The 22945-nt window shown below is 35.2% G+C and overlaps 1 protein-coding gene across 1 annotated transcript; it reads right to left on the reverse strand.

The window, feature by feature from the left end:
• Positions 1-3: 3 nt before the first annotated feature.
• On the reverse strand, positions 4-21509 carry LOC109065229 (artemin). Its single transcript, XM_042712727.1, has 4 exons — positions 21208-21509; positions 20097-20512; positions 5109-5373; positions 4-2072 (listed from the first exon to the last, which is right to left on the reverse strand). The coding sequence occupies exons 3-4, from the start codon at positions 5344-5346 to the stop codon at positions 1618-1620; spliced, it is 693 nt and encodes a 230-aa protein (XP_042568661.1). The 5' UTR covers positions 5347-5373; positions 20097-20512; positions 21208-21509; the 3' UTR covers positions 4-1617.
• Positions 21510-22945: the final 1436 nt, after the last annotated feature.

Genomic DNA, 22945 nt, shown 5'->3' on the forward strand with positions numbered 1-22945 from the left:
CAGAGCACTTATGCACATTTTGAACAGCAAATTCATTACTTTATTTGTTTATTTTTTTTAATCAACATAAATTAATGCTGGTAAAACATGCTATCAAATAGTTCACAATTAAAGTATTTTCTTTTCATAAATGTTCTTTTTTACCTTACTATAGTGAGAATTAGTGCAATGAATTGCCACAAACATATCAAAGTTTTTGACATAATTTTCTTTATGCAAATTATATTGGTGATCTCTTTCATTTGATTTTAAGATGAAATTACCCATCTTCTTGACAGGTTTTGTGAGATTTATCCCTATTTACTATTGCTTTAGAATCCAAAAACCAATACGCTGATCTAAAGAATCTAAAGAATTTAATGAATTTTTGATGCACTTGTACAGCAGAAAATGGTTCTTATGAGGACAGATCTTTGTTTAATGGAAAGTGCTTCAAACAACCATTGAAGAACCTTTATTATTAGGAGTATAATATTCCATCTGTGTTAATAAATTTTATAAATACTTGTCCATAAATGTGTCCAAGGATAATAAATATTAATGTTTGCTGTTGAGAAGGACTAAACCTGGAATTACTTTCCAAAAGCAATGTGTCTTGAGTATCATTGTCTAAAAGACTGTAAACATGAATGTGGGCTTGAGAAAAATGAACTTTTAAGGTCTTTGAAGGACGAAAACTTTTGAAGGTGTACTTTTCCCTATTGGTCTTTGGAATTGGGCAGCCTATTCCTATTAAACTTAAATATCTGGGTATGATTTGTCGCAAGGACAGGAGAAACTTGGATTTGATCAGACATGCCTTGGCAAGGCTTTAAGGTCAAATCCAGGGGTTTGATATTGTGTGCATATACGTTTCAAGTGACAGTGTTGTTTTAGACAATATCCATCCGAGGAGACTTTTGGTCGAGAAGCATTTCTCTACTTGTATACCTCTGATTCATATTTCTGACTAGCGTAATCCCAGGAAGTGGGTGCGGTAGAACAAGATTCATTGCATGTACATTCTTCTAATGTAACAAACAATAAAGAAACAAAGAAAGAAATGAGGTAGTTTTCACAGCTGCGTTGCACTTCATACTTCAGTATTCAGATTGGTAACAAAAGCGAGCAGCATACAGTTGTTGCTGTTGCCCTCTACGTAAATATATATATTTATATCTTTGGTTAAATACTACTATATCTGTACTTGTTCTTCTGCAGAAGTTTCCAGTGGAAGGCGAAAGGAGTCTCCCGCCAGCTTTTGGTCCCATCGAATTAAACCAGCGATCCACCTTTGGTTAAAGTCCAGTGCCCTGTGCTAATCAAAAGTGCCAGTAACCACTGAAAAGGCAAAAAACAAAACTTTTTCCCATATTTGCCTAGGATTTAGACAATATAGGCCTTGTCTTTTGTGTTTTGTGTACTACTTTTCTGTAGCTTTCACTCTTTCCATGGTGGCATTGTGGGTCCCTCTCAGCATCTTTTTCGAAATTGCAATTTGCCCTATACGTTCTCGAATAGTTCCATGGTTTCTGCGTGTTCCAAAGCTCCTATGGTTACCACGGAATTCTGAAACGTTCTCTGTTGCCATGGTAGTGTATAGACATTCTTCCTGACATCTCCATAGTTACCGGAATGTCATACGCAACCGCATGCTCTCGCAGAGACGTTATGGATGGTGTAGAATTTGTCCTTGTTGTCAAAGAAAGACATTTTCCTCTCAAACTTCGTAGGGCGACAACATGGAGCGTAGCGTGCCTTGTCTTTTTTCCCATTATCCCGTCCTCGCCTGCCTTTCTCACTGGAGCCGTTATATAACTGCATGTGCTCCATTACAATGTCATAGTTGCGTCGTTCGTGGATGCACTTCCCGCTGCAGTACCTGAAGCGCACCGTCTCGTCGCTCTCGTACCCGAGCCCCAGCTCGCTCACCGTGAGCTCGATCTCGTGTAGAGAGCACGGCTTCGGGCCCTTCTGTGCTCGTTTGGCTCTCCGTCCCGTCTCGGCTCTGATCCTCCTCTCCTTGCGGTCCACCAGGGTCGCAATCACCTTCTTCAGCTCGCCCTCAGTGAAACTTTGGAAGAGGTACGAGACTAGAGGAGGAAAAACACCCAGAGGAGAATGTTAATGATCAGAGGTTACTTTTTCATCATTCAAGAGACTAAAATGAGTTCTTAGGCCAGAAACCGAATAGAACACTTTACACAAGTATGCAAATGTGCATGCTTTCCAAACTTTTGGCTAATGTGCCATTAAACATAATTAACATGCATTTGTGTTACTGTGCCGGTAACAAGTCTCAGTTCTCAAAGGGCAATTGAATATCATTAAACCAAAGCCAGGCTAATTTAGAATGGATTCCAAGAGTTTCTGTGGTTTTGGTTTTGGATTTATGAATAAAGGTCTGTTCACTCTGTTGTTAACATTACTTTAACGTTTAGTTCTACTGCTTAAATTATGCTCAAATCCTTATAGTTTTCTGTACTTGCAAATTACTTGCAAATTTTTTTATTCAGTGAATTAAATTCTTATTTGATGTCTGACTTTGTGTAATTTACAGTATGTTGTATAACAAAATGAAATGTGAAAATCTTTTTACGTTAACGTCAAAGCTTATTTTACTCAAAACAAACAAACAAACAAAAAAACTTTTCTGGATTTTGTGTAAACTCAACAGATTTTCTCATTAAGATTTTCTTCAAACCGTTTCTCTGCCATGGTGGTAGTTGATCTGAAAGAAACGGCTCACTGTAGAAGACTGTTTGTGCTAATATAGCGATTCTTGTGGGAACATGTATTGCATTGCGTTAGTCTGACACATCTATGCATTCACCTTAGAAGTGTTTGCATTCTTGTATTGTTTCAAACCTTAGTAATGTTTGCTTTAAGTATCAGTTTTGTCTTAGGTGTTTTTACTAAAATCCCTTAGAAGTAAAATTAGACACAAATAAAACAATTGTTGAAATACAGTAAGAAAATAGACCTCGCTGAGGGCGGAATTTGATTAATTTGACACAAATGAAAACAAGGCTATAGTTGGGTTTAGATGTGCACCTCATTCTATAGGTTCAGTGGACCAGCATGAGTGTTTCGAGTCAGTCCTGCTCTGTCACTGAAAAATCTTATATTCACTGATTTTGTAAATGCATTGCAAACTCATTGCATTTTACACTGTTGGTTCAATTCTGCCAATTTGTCAGAAAAATAATGTTGTTAATCTAGCTGGCTAACACTAATGTGGTTAAATATGACTTGAAAGGATCACTAAGAATGTGTTACTATGCATTGTAAATCATTGTTTTCCAGCAAAAGTGTGGTTTTGAATTTATAGTGTTAACCGCTGGCTAGAAAAACAAAAAAACAAATCTATATTGCTGAGTCCTGGATTTTATATAGTTGTACTCTTTTTCATTTTCATCTGTGTCTGATTACATTTTTATGGCATCTACATTCACTGTGGTCTCTAGAACTATAAAATTAATGTGGATACAGGCAGTATGTTTGGGCTTTATAGTAAAACATTTAAAATGTTCAATATAACTGTGTATTGAGATATCTGAATTTGATTGAAACTTTGGTTTCTTGGCAATGCGAGCACAGTTTGAAACTCTAAAGGCGACATGAGTTTAAGTCTTATTTTCAGGAGACACATCTGAGAAGTGGGAAACTTCAGCTTTCAGAGTTGTAAAGCAGGATTATGTTCATCTTTAAGATGGCTTTAGCGCATTTTTCTGGTCTTTCGCTACTGCATGTCAGTGTTTCTCAACCTTGGCCCTGCAGTACCCAACACTGGATGTTTTGTGTGTTTATCTAATCAAACACACCTGATTCAATGTATTAGCTTGTCTTTAGAGACACCAAGATGGGTGTCAGCTAAGGGAGACATCCAAATGTGTACCAGGTTTGGAAACACTGCTCTGTAATAGGTCTGCTTTTCTGTGCAGTCTGGTCAGTCTGGGCGTGTTTTAGGAAAATTGCTTTAGTGTGTTAGTGCCCACTGTTTCAACGTAGTGCATGAAGGCACTGAAGAAATGGTGCAGAAAATATTGTTTACGATAATAAACCAAATTTAATTTAAGTTCTATTAGAAATGTTCCTCAAACAATCTTCATGAGGTGAAATATTTATCTGTTTCTACATTTTTGATTGACAGCCCTTACCATAACAACTTCAAGCACATCCAGTGTACCTTATGAGTTTAAGGCAAGACACTAAAGTCAAAGACATAGTTTTTTCATGCACTGGTCGGTTTCAGACAAATTGAAACAAAACAACCAAAATAAAACATACAAAATAATCCTAATACATTAAATTTATTAATTTTTTTTTTTTTTTTTTTGCATGTTGACAGTATTTTCTGATTTATGGAGTGATAATAAGAGAAATCCAAGATCCCCTTTGTTAAACCTCTAACTCTAGTATATCAACAAACTGAAACAAGAATTTTGAGCCTGGCTTTATCCAATGTTGAGATTAATGTTCTGGAAATCCATGCAATTCCATGCATATTGAACTACATACATATACATTTAAACAACATTTCAGAAAACTTGTAACACAAAAATGTTTGCAATTCTTAATGTAATCAATCAACTGGGGAAGCATGACACTATGTGCTGCTTCTTTTGTAAATTCAAGTGCGTCCAAAGTAATTATGTAAAGTATATGTATAATTAGATTACTCTGTAAATAGGTTTATATAGGTTATATGTTAATGTAGGTTATATAGGTATATGTACATTTATATAGGTTATTTCTTTCTTTTATAGGATTATATGTCTGCCTATATGTATGATGCAGAACATTTCGTTCCCTTGAATATCTCCACATATTGCAGAATGGCAGTAAAGCTCACTTGAACTACTAGTTAAATTTTTGACTCTTTTCACCTGGGCGGTCTTGTCTTACATATCAAGTGAGCTGACAGACACTGTTTGTGTGGAAACTGTGAACCGAATGATAGATGAGGAGTTGTGTGAGTGAGCAGCGCTGGCTGCGGAGGCATGTAGTATAAACACAACGGTGACTGTAGAATGACATATTAAATCCTTCCCGTCATGTCTGCGTCAACGCTGCCTAATCCACACTGGCGCTGTTGCTAAGGAAAACCAAAAAAAGGTTTCTCTTACATTCGGAGAGAAGAAAGCCCATGTCCTCCGTGGCTCTGACCGCTCGGCGCGGCGCTGGCTTCCTCGCTGAGGTTGATGAAAGTGAAGATGAGGATGATTGTGGCGGTTCAAGTGCTGTGGCTGGTGGGTTTGAGGAAGGGTCTGAGGACCCGACAGGTGATGTGGTTTTCATAAGCAGGAGGAAAAACGAGGCACCAAACAGGATGAAGGCGAGGGTGACCTCTTTCCATACCCTCATCTTAGAGCAGCGTGGAGCATTGAAACTCTGAAAAACATGTCAAAACAAACCCATTAGAAATCTCGTCGATCTCTAGTTAACCACAGACCGACTTGCTGAGCTTTTTATCAGTATTTTGAATTATGTGACCGTGGACCACAAAACCAGGCATAAGTAGCACAGGTATATATGTAGCAATAACCAACTTTACATTGTATGGGTCAAAATTATCGATTTTTCTTTTATGCCAAAAATCATTAGGATATTAAGTAAAGATCATGCTCCATGAAGATATTTTGTAAATTTCCTACTGTAAATATATCAAAACTTAATTTTTGTTTAATAATATGCATTTCTAATGACTTAATCTGGACATCTTTAAAGGTGATTTTCTCAATATTTTGATTTTTTTGCACCCTCAGATTCCAGATTTTCAAATAGTTGTATCTCAGCCAAATATTGTCTGATCATAACAAACCATAAATCAATGGAAAGCTTATTTATTCAGCTGTCAGATGATGTAAACATCTCAATTTCTGAAATTTGACCCTTATGACTGGGTTTGTGGTCCAGGGTCACATATGTGGCTTTCTTCTTATTTACTGTAAGCTTTCAGTGAACTGTAAAAATGTTCCTGAGGAATAGTGGAAAAAAGAATGCATGGTTTTAAATGAATAGTTTGCACAAAATTGGAGGATTTAAACTGTTAAAAAGGGCAATACCCAATATAAAAACATCATATGAGTGGTCCATATCACTTGTGTGCTATTACTAGTCTTCTGAGTCTACTAGTCTTAACTGGATATGTATATTATTTATGGGTCTGTACTGGACATTTATTAGCGCATACTCATTTTCCCTATTTTTACATTTAGTTCACTTTGCCACCTTCATCTAACGCTCGTTTAAAGTTAATCTTTAAAAACATGAATAGTTTAATTACACTGTTAAATGTAATCTTTAGCAAATCCCTTTGTAATATACATTTAGGCCTACTAATATAACTTTTTTAAACAGTTTTTCATACAGTGAATTATAATGTAGATGCCTAAATTCAGTTTACTATAATACAACTTGATTTTAGTTTTTATTTTTGATATAGACAAAACAGTATAGAGCTTTAATATTAATATTTATATTAACATGAATGTTTATTATTAACATGCAATATTACATGTGTATCCATACACAAAAATTGGCGTATAAACAATTTTCACTTCAATTGCTAGTAATTTTCACGATTAATTACAAAGAACAAATTGAATTACAAATGACATTTTAAAGTAGAAAGACTGACATAATCAGTTTATACTTTATAAAAAGTGTAATTAAAAAAAATATACTCCAATAATCTTACTTTCATTTACAACTTTCGAAGAATAGTTTTACTGTGTATCAGCCATAATCTTAATATCAGACATACCTAAATTTAAGTCATTAAATTTCTTTCTTTTTCAGCAGTGATGTTTAAATCTCTTTTGTATTGTTGTGTTTAAACAGGTTGCATCACTATCAGTCATGTGACACCAAAACACATAGTATTTGGCAGCTGATGATGCATCTAAAGGACTATTTTTATACAGTTTTTTTTTTCTTTCCAGAACTTGCCAGTATAAATCCTATAATCCTCTTGAGAATGGCAAAAATAAAAAAAAGACAGTTAATGATAACAAAATGCTAATTTTTTTGAGGGTGAACTAGTATTTTAAGACTGAAGTATGCTCTTTTAGGGACTTAACCTTTAATGTGTCATAATGTCTTTGCTTTCAGCAGCATACTTGGCAAACGGTGTGTTTTTTTAAATAAGCCTTTAAATAAGTGAATTATAATACAACCTCAAGAATTGTCTGTTGAAAGGTTCAAGATCATCGTTTGTGCAGGATGAATAGAATGAGGTTCGTTCTTTCAGGTCATGATCTTTCTATGCATTGTCTCTTTCCCCAATTGATTCCTCATCTTGATGAAGGTGTGTCCTTCATAGCATCCACCTGGGTGGAGACCCGACATCATTGTACGCCGGCAAGTCCAAACAATTAGTCTTACTTTTCCTGAGGGCGAATCTTTGTTTGCAGAGATGATCCATTCAATGCAAGCAGATTTGTGACAGTAAACAGACCTCCATTAGTTGTCGAAATTAGACTGGCTGCGATGGAATCTAGAGTTATTTTCTTGCATTTTTTCTTTAAAATAAAGGTTTTTATTGGTATTGATTAGAGATGCACCGATTGATCGGCCAGGGATCGGAAATCAGCTTGTAAATAATGTCACACAATGTCACATTTACCTCAGAAACAAACATATTCGGTGACCATAAACTCATTAGTCTGATAGAAAAATAAACTGTAAAGGGGGTGGGTATTTTGCTAAATATATGCACCATATAACATATTCATTATAATTTTTACTGTTCTTATATTTAAGTTATCTTTGAATAAATCCATAATTTTTTTTTTATGACACACACCATTTAAGTTTTTATATTTAAAAAATACGAATTGAAGTAGAAATATTATTATGCTATTGTAACTTTATTATTTTAAAAACATTGTGTAATTTTAAAAGTTGTATGCTATAGCTTATAAATCAGTCAATTTTAACCTTCAATATTTTAATAATGTAGTACCAAATGACTCTCATGTATATTTTACAGAATTAGTTGAGACATTTTTTTCCTTGAGAAAATTTGGCAAGTACTGTACCTGATGTATATCCATCGAATCGAATTGGTAATCTAATCGAATCGAAAGCTTGTGAATGAGAATTGAATCGAATCATGAAATTCGTGTCAAAACCCAGCCCTAATGCAAACATGTCGTTGGCATGGAAGTTTTTTACTGTGAGTGAAGAAGACACTAAGTTTGCTATTTGTGAAACTTGTAAGGCTAAAATAAACCACGGAGGAACCACTTGCCATTAATGCGTATACATATGCTGGCAACAATTACTACCCACTTACTGCACTATTACTATTTGGAAGAGTATTGTACACTTCAGTTTTGTTCATTCATAGGATCTTTTGACATTTGTAAGACAAGTAAAAAAGTTTAAATTTATAAACTTATTTTATAAAGCAACTCATTATCAGTTAATTGTTATTTCTACTTCTTTCCCATCACAGAGCATTTTCGAGTTGTTTAAGTGAGAGAAGATCCTGTAACTTGGGAAATTGTAATGTTTAATAATTTTTGATTATGATAATAAAATTTTGCTTTGAAGAAAAGTACATTTTTGCTTGTATATGCTGTCAATTATAGTTCTTAGAAAGAAAATCGGAAACGGCAAAAATCGGTATCGGCAGATCACACTTACAAAAAATCGGAAATCGGAATCTGCCAAGAAAATTGCAATCGGTGCATCTCTAGTATTGATGGTTCCATGATGAACTTTCAACATCAATGGAATCTTTCCATTCCACAAAAGGTTCTTTAGATTTTTTAAAATGTTTTTCAAAAATGGTTCACCGAAAGGTTCTTTGGGAAACCAAAAATGGTTCTTCTATGGCCTTGCTGCCAAAAGCTTTATTTTCGAGTATGCATGTTGAAAACTAAATGTTACTACAGTAAAGAGACTTTCTTTCGACCAAAATATTTAATAACTGAACATGCTATGGGAGGTGTTGCTGATGGGCGTTCCAGTTTTCGGGAAATCTAAAGTGCTTTCTTCAAATCTTCGATGTGGGCCTGCTGGTATAACGTCCCCTGCCAAATCTGTCTGTTGTCTTTTGTTGATTCAGCTAATCACAGGTCTAGCATATATCTATGCCTGCATGTACATACACATTTTTCTTTCATCTTCTCAAAAGACTGCATTCTTCTGAGGAATCTCTTTACAATGCTGTGTTGTTTTTGCAGTTGAGCATTCTTTTTTTTTGATGAAAAGTCTTTGTTTTCATTGCTATCACTAGTTACTGTTTTCTCTAGAGTAGAAAAGGAAGGTGGAAAACTCTTCCCCAGATGAGGAAATAGCAGATGGGTAGCATTTAAGGACAAATCCAGATCGTATATGCTGGAAGTGTTTTGCCAGACTGACCGTATGTATGGTGGTCTTACTGGGTCAATGCGGGTCTGGCTGCCAAATCATGTTGGTCTAATGCTCAATCCAGTGCTCAATCCAGTGCTTGCGTGCCAATGTTGGCCTATGATGACCTGTAATTTGGTTTGCCAGTTTAACTTTTTGATTTAGCATTTCTTCTTTTTTTTTTGTGCATTGAAATGTAGAGCATATGTTAATTTAATTTAATCATTAAAATGTAGATTTAATATATTGGAAATAATGCAACAGTAACTTTTGGCCCACATCAGTCAAAGTTTGATTTTTGGCCCTGGAGTTAATGGGTTGTCTGAGGTTAGGGTGTGTGTGTGTATATATGTGTATGTGTGTATATATGTGTATGTATATATGTATGTGATCGATCCTGCAGCAAAAAAGCAGTCTTAAGTCACTGGGGTATATTTGTAGCAATAGCCAAAAATACATTGCATTGGTCAAAATTATCTATTTTTCTTTTATGCCAAAAATCATTAGGATATTAAGTAAAGATATTTTGTAAATTTCCTACCATAAATATATAAAAACTTCATTTTTGATTAGTAATATGCATTGCTAATAATTTTATTTGGAGAACTTTAAAGGCCATTTTCTCAATATTTAGATTTTAAATAGCTGTCTAAATATTGTCCGGTCATAATGAACCATACATCAATGGAAAGCTTATTTATTCAGAAACCATACATCAAATCAAATAATAATCACAAATATTATTTAAAAAGCAAAATATATACACACACACACACACACACACACACACACACACACACACACACACACACACACACATATATATATATATATATTATACATTTACATTATTGACCCTGATGGGTATTACTACCCACTAGGCTTTACTCCATTACTCACAACACAAGCTATTACTGTCTTTAACAGAAAAATGTATGCCTTTTTTAGTAAGTCTGGAATTCAGTGTCTTGACGAACTTCTCATGCTGTTGGAAAGCATCTTGTCATTTTTGTTGTGTTCTGGTCTCTTTATCTCATTCGCTGTGTATTTTGGAAACGACATTATCACTCTCGTCACTTTCTTCACTTGACCAAGTATAGATCTGGCACATCTAAGCGCTCAAAACGTCCAACAGATGATAATGAATAGATAATCATTATTTAAATGAATGTCATGAAAACATGTTCCGGTCATATTTCTACCCAAACTCTCATGAAAGCACTGTCAATGTTACGTATTTAAAAAAAAAAAAAAAAAAAAAATCTAAAGGTGCTCTATATAATATAAGCTTCTTTTACTTCAATACAAAATGTAATTTTTTTGTGGGAGATGAATTATGACCTGCACACATTCTTGATTGGTTTAATAAGATTTGTGTATTTTGAAATCCAGAGTAATCAGGCAGTAAAATGTGTAACAATATACAGCAGAACACTATCAATAAACTTCACTTGCATGTATTACCGTTAACGGTTATTCGCCTTTCTGCTTTAATCGTCCTTTAGTTACAGTACAAATAATCAAACAGCAATTTGAGTTTTCAGAGATGGGCGTTTGATGAATTTGCCTGTTGAGGTGAATCGTTACCATCAGTGGTGTTCTGCTAATTAACTCTATTTACACAGACCGTTATGAACGCAATGGACAATTACATTTGAGACTGACTTCATGCTGGTCATAGAATCTGACATTAATTGCAGTATGTTTGATGAATTGTGTTGTTATGATGTCATTGTTGCATATTAAGTGTTACCTCATCTATTTTAAACAGTTGTGATCTTAGTGAGAAAAACATTAGTGATGTCATATAGCCCCATTCACAGACTGCATGCAACATGTTTGTTTTAATGTACATATACTATTATGATTTAAACCATCAGAAGCAGCATTTACTGGTTAAAACTGTAGTGGGTTTTTTTTTTTTTTTTGCACTAAATGTAATTTTGCTTGCACAAGCTGCAACTTCCACATATGCTCCGTCCAATTTATAAATGCATTTTATTATAGGAGCCAACAATGTAACAATACTGAATTTTTAAGCAATAATACTAAACTTTTTCTGGTTTACTATTGAACAGTAAATCGTTTCTACACACATTTATAAAGAATCCATGACAGAAAAATGTATGGAATTTATTCAATGTGTATTAGTTCTGAGACCATTCACTCTTCTTTTTCTTTTCTCTCTCTCTCTCTTGTTTTGTTTGTTTCAAGGTAAACAGACCAAAAATGTTGATGACTCATCCTAAAAATATTCTGGACTCATTTAAAACAGATTGGTCTAATTTGATCTAATTTAGAAGAGTTTTCGCTCTGGAACTGCTAGTAAATTTCACAAATACTTACAAAGAAACATTGAATTAAACATGAATTTTGGAAGTAGAAAGACTGAAATAGTGATTGTTTTATTTACCACATTGAAAAATAATTCGATGTATACAGATTTTGGTCTAATCAGATGCTGCAAACGACTATCAAGTAGCAACTGCTCATGTAAAGTCTAAACCCTACCAGGTTTCAATGAGAAAAATATTAACAAGGCTTGTCAGAAGGTATTGTGGGAATTTTTTGGAAGCAAACAAAACAACATTTTTTCCCTGGAAGAGACTGAATATCTGTTCTTTTTCATCTGTCACAACATCAGTAACTTCACATCTTATCTCTTATCTGTAGTTGGGAAAATAAAGATTGTTTAACAAGAAATCACATGCTGACTTGTCACACTAAGCGGTTTCTGAGAAGCACGTGTCTTTGTAATCTGATAAATGTCCTCGCAGTACTATGATATTATCAGATTGATTACAGTATGACAGGATACATTATTCCAGAAAAAACAAACATTTGTCATTTGGAGATCACAGGTGATAATGATGCCCGTGCTGTCAGCCTCATGCTTTTGCTGCACAAGAGATATTAATGTGCACTGCATAACATTTCCTCTGGTGTCATATAGGAAAAGGTACATACTGAAATGTATTAGACACTAGAAAATAAGCTGAAAAATACATAAATAAGTGAAATAGTATTACAGTTATTGCATTATTTGAAAAATAAATATTTTGTAACATTATAAATATCTTTACTGTCAATTTCAATTTAAATGTTTATCAGTTTAATGCATCCTTGTTCAATAAATGTATTAATTTCTTTAAAAAGATTTTTTGATGCATAATATTGTCATTTATGTTTGTCAGACAACTTAATGCAATAGTATAGAATTTGACTTTGGCTCATCCAATCAGAATTTAGAATCAGAATTGTCTGTTAAATATTAAACTGTTTTGTTTGAACTCAAGTGTTTCATAACTGTTTTGCACTGATGTCAGACTTTATATTGTTTATATGTTGTAAATATTCTGATTGACACAAACCAAAATAAAACAGTAAAATATTTAATTCCCTGTATTTTACAGAAATAGACGTTGCCAGATAATACATAAACCATTTTGTGTAGTTTTTCCGCTAAAAACAATGTTGTAATTTATACTGTTAGCGTGATGTGATATTACGCATGCTGTGATGTGAGGTTTTGCTCGTTCCACCCACCCATAGAGTCACATTTGCTGTTGTCAACTTTAACACACCCAGCTGTAATTTATATGACTGCATGTGTGTCTGAAGTTTTCTACTGGCAATTGCAAATGATTAGAAAGCATATAAAGTGACAAACTACCTGTTTCCTGAGCACATTTCTACCAGCTCTGGAAAGGTTCTCATGTTCACTGTTCGAAATCAAGTGAGAAACTTTCCAGGACTCGGGAAACTGGTCATTTGTCTCTCATGCTTAATCTCCAGTAAATATGAAATGTACTGCTAAGAATCATAGTTGGCAACACCTTTTGAATTTCTGTCACTTTTCCATTATTATTTTTTTATCTAGTTGTTTTTGAAGAGTTTTTAAAAACTCTTTTTATAGAAGCAGCTAACAGGAATCATTCTCGGAATGTTTGGCTAACATTCAGGCAAGATTTTCCTCGGTTATGAACAATGTTCTTCTATTGACTATAATATACTATAATATAATATACTATAATATTTGCAAAACTATTAAATGGAATGTTTCTTTAATGTTTGTGTAAACAAGAAAAAAATATGTTTTTAGTCTTCAGAGAAAGTTCCGAGAACATTCAGAAATAATGTTTTTAACTTGATGGGAATGTTAGCAAAATTTTCTTGGGACATATTTTTGTTATATTAAATTCACAAAAATGGAACTTTGTTTAAAATTAAGAGCGGATCACTGGGAAAAAAAAATTGGTGTCGAAACAATTTTCACTCAAATTGCTACTAAATTTTTCAAACAATTACAAAGAAATGAACAACGCATTGAATTGAATGTGAAATTTTGAAGTAGAAAAACTGAAGTAGTATTTTCTTGTAAAAATGCTTAAATAATTTTTGTATTTACTATATATATATAGTATAAGTAATATAAAGTACAAAGTATATCTAGGCCTATATCTAAAGTATATCTAGTATAAAGTATATCTAGGCCTTTCCAATTCGGTTACATTTGACATGACTGTTAGAAACTGTGATTTAATTTTACAGTAATCAAATCTTCTCATTTTCTATCCTGTCACTCGCATATACAGTACAAAATAATCAGACCATAAAACACATCAGCTAAACATTATAGAGTTCAAGAGCTCTGAGTCAGAGCCATAAACTGCACGGTGAAAAGTGAAGCCACTTAATAAATAAATTCTGATGAAGTGTGACACCTACTTCACGCTCTTCACTGAACAGAACAGGAATGTAAGGCTTTGGTCACTTCAGCTGTTTGGGTGAAGGCCTCGCACCGCTCGGGTCCATCACAGGGCAGAGAGGTGGTGGCTGGATGGCAGAAGGGGGCAGGAACGCACTCCAAAGATCAGGCTGGGATTAGCACTAATGCCGCCTGCTTTATCTAGCATCACGTGGGCTAACACCTGGGATTGGCTCGCGGGGTGTGGAAGCAGCCGGCCAGGCTAATCTCACTGTCGCCTCATCCGTTAGATTCACACACACGTGCGCGCACACACACACACACACACACACACGCGCACACACGTTTGTTTTTGTGAATTGTGGGGACATTCCATAGGCATAATGGTTTTCATATTTTACAAAGTGTATGTGCTATTGCCCTACACCTAACCCTACCCCTTACAGGAAACTTTGTGCATTTGTACTTTCTCAAAAAACTAATTTTGTATGGTTTATAAGCGTTTTGAAAAATAGGGACATGGGTTATGTCCTCATAAGTCACCCTCTCCTTGTAATAACTGTGTCATGCTCATGTCATTATACAAAGTTGTGTTCTGATATGTCACACACACACACACACACACACACACACACACACTCACAGAGGCTCTGTAAACAGTACACTTAATGAGTTTGGATATGCTTAGAAATACTTTCTTTATACCTGTTTAATATTTATGTATTTATTTTGTTACTTTATTAGTGTGTTTAAAATGTATTTGTTTTGGTAAGTAGTTCTATTTTTTTTAGGTCCATTCTAAAAGCCTAACCAGGGACAAATAACAATATAATACATTAAAATAATTTTTATATAATAATATCTTTTCGATTATATATATATATATATTTTTTTCATTTTATATTCATTATATATTTAACTACAAAAAAAAAACACAAAAAAAAAATCATTTTTTATGAATATTTTACAAGAAATACTTTTTTTTTTATTTTCTACTTCAAAATTTCACATTCAATTCAGTGTGTTACTTGCCTTTTTCGTAATTGTTTGTGAAATTTACTAGCAATTTCTAAACAAAAATAGTTTCAAAGTAATTTAAGCGTATATTTTACTTTTTAATGTTTTGCTGATATGTGTCTGGCTTTGATTTATTGTGTTGTGTAGTGTTATTTTTGGGCGTAGTAAATGGTGTGTAGTTTGATGTACTGTATGTTTTGTATGCTGTAAACAAACCAAATATCGAAGAAATCATTGTACTTAAAAATGTCATCTTTAATTTAATGTGCTACTTGCAGTTTCTTTGTAATTAATTGTGAATTTTATTAGCAACATTTCCTGATTAAGATTAGTTTAAAAGTAAATCCGACAATTTTTTAGTTTGTTTTTATGTGTGCTAGTGTAGGCTGAGGTTTATTTTAAGGTTGATTTATTTTTTTTTTATTTTTTTTTGTGGGCTAATTAAAGGTTTGGTATTAGTAGCTCATGTGTATATATAACAAATCTGAGTACAACTTCATCTCTGCACTGTAAACAACACATTCTTGGCCATGTTAGATATAAAGATCTTGATAAAGTGTAAATTAATCTACTAAAATCTTCAAGCAAACATATCACATGTTTATGGTTACTTGATACTGATAGTTAATGTGATTCTCTCCACCTAAAAATCACCAAAACACAAGCTTATTCAAACACAATGAGCCTTCACAAATAAAAGAAAGTGAAAGGAAAAGATCCTGCCACATTTGAAATGCTTGCTTTGATAATATTGTTATCTAATGCAATGACATTAAGACATTTTTAAATGTGACTAATTAGTCTAAAAGTCTCCAGATACTTTATATGGGCTTCTGTTCTGTATATGAAATGTTTGCAGCAGTTGAAGTGGGTCACTTATAAATCTGCCAGTGGTTACATAACTGGACTGCATAAACAACTATTTCAACATCTATTGTTGAAACAGTATGCTAGTCTCTGTGTATTTAATTTTTGAATCCATATTTAAACAGAAGAGCAGTTAGCATGCTAAGTTATCAGTTATTATCCCAATGTGTCCTATCATCTGCTGACCCTAAATGTTGCATATAAACTAAACGTCACGTCCGGGCTCATTTTCAATTTGTGCTATAAACATTGACAAAGGCTCTGAGCATCTGCTATTAGAAATCGCATGTTTACTGGCAGTGTTAGTCGGCAGCTGTGAGAGACACCATTTAGCATTTAGTTTGTGTATTTGGAGGTCAGCCAGTCCATGTGTGGATGCTATGTCTGAAATACAACAGCTGTCATAAACTGAACCTGTGAACGAGTGTAAAATCAGACCATAACCCTGGAACTAACACTTCTCAGTATGTTACGCTGGACTATGCATATATCTGTACGTAGAGGCATTGTGTGTTAGCGGCATGCTTTCATTTTGGCGTGACAGTATAGAGAACGGAGAATGCCTTTTCAATTATAATTCAACTGCAAAGTTTACCAAGTTTAAAATGCCTCGTTTGAAAGTTTTTAAAAGGATTAAAAAGCCTTGAAATTTGAAGATTTACAGGCCATAGATATTACCTTGTATAATCAGAATTGCTATTCAGTAAATTCTTGTCATTCCAATTAACCCTTCACCGGAAGTTTGATTGACAGGTGATTCGACCAATCATAATGCCAAATCTACTATTTTGTCTGAAACAGGATGTAGCAACAGTAACTAAAGGGGGGGGGGGGTCTTTGGGAAGGGTCAATTAAAATGCGATTTCATTCAAATTTTCAAATCCCATTCCATTCAATTTCCAGGCCATGAACTTGCACAACCCTAGATGCTTTAACAGAAAAAAAAAAAAGAAAAAAAAAAAAAGCACAGTTCTAATGGTTTGTAGCTCAACTTATGCATGTGTTTCAGAACGTTGCGCCAAGGTGCTTATGCAGGTGATGTGGGTTTCAATTTAAATTGTGGCATTTCCCGATCACATTTATCTGCTGTGTTGTGGAACTCAAAAGGTTCTTCAAGCGCTGCCATAGAAGAACCATTTTTGGTTCCAAAAAGAACCATTCAGTCAAAGGTTCTCTAAACAACCATCTCTTTCTTACCTTTTTTATAATCTGAAGAACCTTCTTTTGCCACAAATAAACTTTTTGTGAAACAGAAAGGTTCTTCAGATGTTAAAGGTTCTTTATGGAACCATTTAGACAAAAAGGTTCTTCTATGGCATCGTGACGCACCTTTATTTTTAAGAGTGTACTGCACAAGGTTAACCAAAATATTTATTTTACTTTTTTTTTTTGTGGTGAACTTTCCAAAACATTATCTTTCCATGGAGTAAAAATGGAGGGTCATCATTATGTAATAAATAGTTATATGTGTCACACAGTATTACCGTGCTCAGATCGTGAAAATAGATTCTGGCGAGGCAAGACGCACATGTTTTCTTCTCACTCTTCCCAGTCAATATTGTGTATAATGTGGGAAAAGGTTAGCAACGGATATTCCTCTGGGGAAGTGTCCCATATGTTGTTCCAGAGCCAATAAATGGGAGGTGGTTTGTACCTGACCTGGTGTCCTCAATGTAATCTCTCGTATGGACAGAGTTGGATCTGCTACACAAGGATAAATATTACTCTTCTTCTGTTAAACATTTTACCTTATTTCTTTTGTTTGGACATTTTGCCAATTTTATTCATAAGCCGTGCAATTTAAATGCATATCAACTCCCTTTCAAGTGTTTTATCTCTCTTTGGACAGCATTGAATTCTGTGATACACAAGGGTGCTGTGTGCGAGTATGTTTGTGAAAGCAGATTCAAAGTCCTCAAAGTTTCGCTAGTCTTATGTTATTCTGCCCTGTCCTCTTCTGTATCTTTAAGATCTTTTTTTGCATTTTCTGTGCAGATTTGGAGAGGAATGTCAGCAGAATTCTGTGGAGTAGATTTATGCAATGGATGGATTTTTGTGCAATGGATTTATACAACAATCATTCCAACCCTGTATGAACAGAAAATATATTTTAAAAAAATGTTCATACAAGGAAATTCAGTGTAATGTTCACTTCACAATTTTTTTTTTTTTTTTAGAAGTCTGTAAAATGGCATTCATTGGGCTCCAATGATATCTTCTTTTTTCTTCTTTTTTCTAGCAGAAGAATGACGTACAATTTTGGAATGCAATGAGTATATATATATATATATATATATATATATATATATATAATATATAAATTTTTTTTTTTTTTTTTTTTTGTGAAGATCGCAGGTATTGGTAGCTATATATAGTATAACCAGTTTTCGCATTTTACTCACTAAACAAGCACACAGAGGACAGGGGATTTGTGAATGACAGGCATTCAGTCCTTGTATGGAGTTTCCATGTGGGCTGAACTGTGAATTCAACAGTTTAGTTTTGAGGTTAGATTTGTGGTTCCACTGAGGATTTACTCTGGCAGGAATTTGATATCTTCATATAACCAAACTTCCCATGGTTAGAGTGGTCATTTCACCCGCTCTGTGTGAACGCTGCGAGTGCATTTCCTGCCATCTTTCACCCCAGTTATTTTTTTGAGGGTGGTAGTAAAAATGGACCTCGTGTAGGGAAAGACTGAAACATCTGACAGGAATAAAAGGCCAGATGCATAATGGAGAGACATGCACATGTGCGTCGCTCCAGTGATCAATAGCTGAAAAGGACGTGACCTTTATATATCCCATCCTGATTAATGCATGCAAAACCACAATGTATTCAACATTGTTTTTATCATGTATACATGATTTAGAACTTCCAGAGTTTTTTTTTTTTTTTTTTTGTTTGGCAACAGATATTACAAATGGAAAGTCAGATCTGTAAACCGTAAATCAGTTGCATCGTGGAATTTTACAGTCTGGATTGAATGCCACAAATGTTTGCTTTCGCAAGCCAATGCCGAAGTTAGCCTCAATCCAGACAGTTCTGCGCGACGAAGAGCAGATCACACTCCAATAAAACCCTGGTGCTATTGTGCGTGATAGCATTTTAAACGTCTTGATGATTAGCGACTGACACACTTGAAAGCAGTCTGCTCTGAGCATGTCGGAGCAGGACAGGCAGAATAAACAAATGCACCCATCCAAGATCTTCTTTCTGGAAAAATGCTCAGGGATCAAAATGAGATGTGTCAAAGCTCAGGGTCGTGTTTCGGATGGATAACGCTGCACCTGCAAGCCGATTTCAAGAGTTCCCTTTGAGGTCGAGGGGAAAGAGTGTGGACGAAAGCATCGATTTTACAGCACAGACCTTCATCAGGCTTGCAAACTAAGCCCAACTGAATCCCAGGTTGCGGGAGTTGAAAGGCTCAAGTGAATATAAGCTTAACCTGCCATGCCTTTGCCACCCCAAAATGCACCAGATCCCATTGACGAATATGATTACGTCATTGCTACAGGTCAGCTGCCATATATCAGCCTTTCAAACAAGATGTAACAATCACAGTGTTCATTAAGAATCTGTCCTAGTGAATATTCGCAGTGCTGTTGGGATGCAAGAGTAAATGCGGATTAACCCAAATGGAGTTCTTGAATACCAACAGATTTTCTTTGGAAACTTCTCTAACCTGGTTTACATTGAACTACCCATAAATACCTCTATACCTGGCTCTACAGAGATCCGCTTTGCAAAGGTATGGGTTAAAAAAAGACTTTGTCAAGCTTGTTGAACTGAAATGGACTTTAAGTGATGTATGGTGACCTGAAGGTCTAGGACAGGAATCAAAGGTTCTCCTAGGGGACTTTGTTGTGGTCTAATGTAAAAAACACCAAACAGATTTCCTTTTCATATGTAATGCATCTGATAAAATAATACACAATCAAGATGACTTAATACAGATGTCTTAGTAATCTTCGAGGTTATACAACTTCCCCAAGTACGGAAAACTTCAGCATCTTGGTTCAGTTAATGTAACAACCTGTTTACTGATTATGATCTATGCGCTCTGGCACAGTGACGCTTCCTGAATCTGTGGCGCTCTGCAGTGTTTAACACCCCGGCTGTAAGTAGCAGCTTACTCTAACAAAAGAAGATGTGTCCTTACCAAGTGGCCTGCTAAGCCAGACTTATCAAGGTGGCGTTGTGTTGGGTTGACCTCAGGCAGCAGGAGGGGAGGGTAAATCCCTCATGGAGGTGCTAGTCCATCCACACCGTATATCCATGTAATCAGTCAACAACGAGCGCCTTCTGTGGGTTGGTTTATACGAATATTAAGTACTCTACCAGTGTCCTAGATGTTCCTTCTCATGATGACTTCTCCTCCAGGCTTTTCCGATATATGTTTACATTCACATTTCTTCCGGCCACTCTGGAGGTGGGCTCGGAATTTCTTCATCCTTTGACATAGTTGGTTACGCAAGTCCAAGACTAGTAGATTGTGGCTTTGCAATGGAAATCAGTTTGGAAATGAGCCTGCAGTCTGGGTTCAGGTGATTCCTGTCCGTCTTTAGGATTCCAGATCTGAAACACACCGTCCAAATCGGCAGAATGAACTTCGTGCACTTGGTACAACAAAGACAGCAGCATAAATAAGCATTATGTGATTCTTAATAGGAAAGCAGGTGTATGTGCAAAAAGCATTTTAAGGCATCTCCCAGTTTAATAAAGTATTGAATACATTTGAAATGAAACATTTTACCCAATTCCCAATAATGTTTGGTAGTGTATCATATCGTTGGCTTGGTAACATGCAAACTCAAACAAAATCAATTGTGAGTCAGGTCTCCCATGCAGAGCACTATTTCTAGAGTTCGTTCCAATGCAGAGTGTTTCAAATCAATCACTTATGAGGTTCCTCTCGGTTAAGATGCATATGTAGACAGCACAGCAGCTCACTAAGGTTTTGCAACAGAGCTGTTTAGTGAAGCCAGCAAATTTTAGTAAACCTTTAAGGCTCTTAATTTGTTCCAGATCTTCTCCGTCATGTAGGGTTTAGACCAGTGTAGAGCATAACCAAATTTAAATGTGACATGCTCTTGGCGTTTCAGTCTAAAATTAATTTTCAGATTTGTCAGATTGTTTCAACGTTCTCATTTAAGCCATAACTCTATATTGTCTAACTGTCAATCCAAATTAAATATGCACCGAGGTTTGTCTCAAAATTGTAAGGTACTTACAACCGACTAAGCTTGTTCCTTCAGCGCTCCCAGACTTACCATGTGCCATGTGAAGCTTACAGGCTGTCCAGATCCTGGTTTTGATGTCGTCTCATGCGTAGTCCTTCGTGCGTAAGATCCCTGCCTGTGTGTAAAGCGATGTGTGAGAGCAGGAGTTGTGTGTGTGTGTGTGTGTGCATGTTTGTAGGGGTGTGCTCATGGAGAACTCCCCTTTGGTCCCTGTCAGTCTTTCTCCTCCCTGTGTGAGACTCCTCCTCTACCAGCTTGCTGATCACTGGATGGGTCGGATTACCTTAACCTCTAATCGCTCACACAGTCTTGGATCTCCCCCTCTCTCACTGGACGGGGGCTGAGGATGCTTAAAACCAGGGCACAATAAACAAGGGCTTTAAACACATACTGCACACCACATGCTCGACACCTGTAATGTGCGACAGTCCATATAATTCACAGTTATCCTGCCAGACAAGCTTCAGAGAGAGTCACTTAATTAATTTCATTTATTTTCAAGTTTTTTTTTATTATTATTCATTATACTTTAATTTTTACAATGATTTAATTATTATTTAATTATTCACTTTTTACATACAGTCACCTTTGTCTCTTGCCAGATGCATTGCAAGAGATGCAAAAATGCAAGCTGCTCTATGAAGGCAATTTATTTGGGGACAAGCACTTATGAGAAATGCATTATACTTTTAATAAATATGTCTAAGATGTCCACTGTTGCTCAGATATTTTACCATTAGTGCAAATAGAATATTACTTCTGTTGACACGTAGTTGCATCTATCACTGTTTGGCACTTAGTCACAAAAGGCTATTCGTACTTGTTGCAAATGGTATCTAAATCGTCTATCTTTTTAAATACTCACTGTAAATAGCTGCGGTCTAAATTTTGTCATCATAGCAGTTTATTTCTGTGAGTTAAGATGTATTTAGCAATACCAGAGTTAACATAAACTATACTCCAGACCACCTGGTTGTTGAGTTTGTAGATTTTATTATTATATTATAAAGTATAAATAATCTCAGTGTGATTATTTTCCCTTCAGAAACCACTAATGAGACCAATGGAAACGTGATGTATCATCCATTATTGATATTTATTATTTGCATATTTCATGTACCTGATGCAGACATGCAGAGTCCACAAGCATGTTGTGACTAAATTTCTTATATTGAGTGCCTCAAGAAATGGAGACCGAACTGTAATTTCCAGGTTTCCCCTAAAGCTCATAACTGAATTAAATATGCTGCACGACGCTAAAGGATTACCGCGGTATGTAGTTTGGCATGCATTTGCCAAATTACTTCATATCTAAAATAAACAACTAAATAAAATCAATAGGCCTTCATGTAATCTCTCTTGCTCTTTTTGCTTGTGTGCCATCATTGGTTACCTTTCTGCATGTCAATGCAGGTATGCGTACCTTGAGTTTTTCTCACCCATCACCTTTGACTTTATAACTGTGGGAGGATTCAGACAGTTCCTTCATTTTTCGTCTTTTCTCTAAAGCTGCATTGAAATGTATTGTGGTTCGTGCTCTAAAAAAATAAATTGAATTGAGATTTGAGATGTTTTCTAGTGACTTGTTTCACAGTTGTGAAAAGCAGCATGTTTTCCATGTTCTCCTTGGACGTGCTTTGGAGAAATGTGTGCCATCGCATTTAAAAAAAAATAAAAAATCAAGTGAAATACCTTGAAACTTATGGCCATTCACCAACGACGCAATCTGCCAGGAAGGGTGAACGTGAGAGTCTGCAGTGATCCGTTA

The sequence above is a fragment of the Cyprinus carpio genome, chromosome A2 (assembly GCF_018340385.1).
Source record: "Cyprinus carpio isolate SPL01 chromosome A2, ASM1834038v1, whole genome shotgun sequence".
Lineage (NCBI taxonomy): Eukaryota > Metazoa > Chordata > Actinopteri > Cypriniformes > Cyprinidae > Cyprinus > Cyprinus carpio.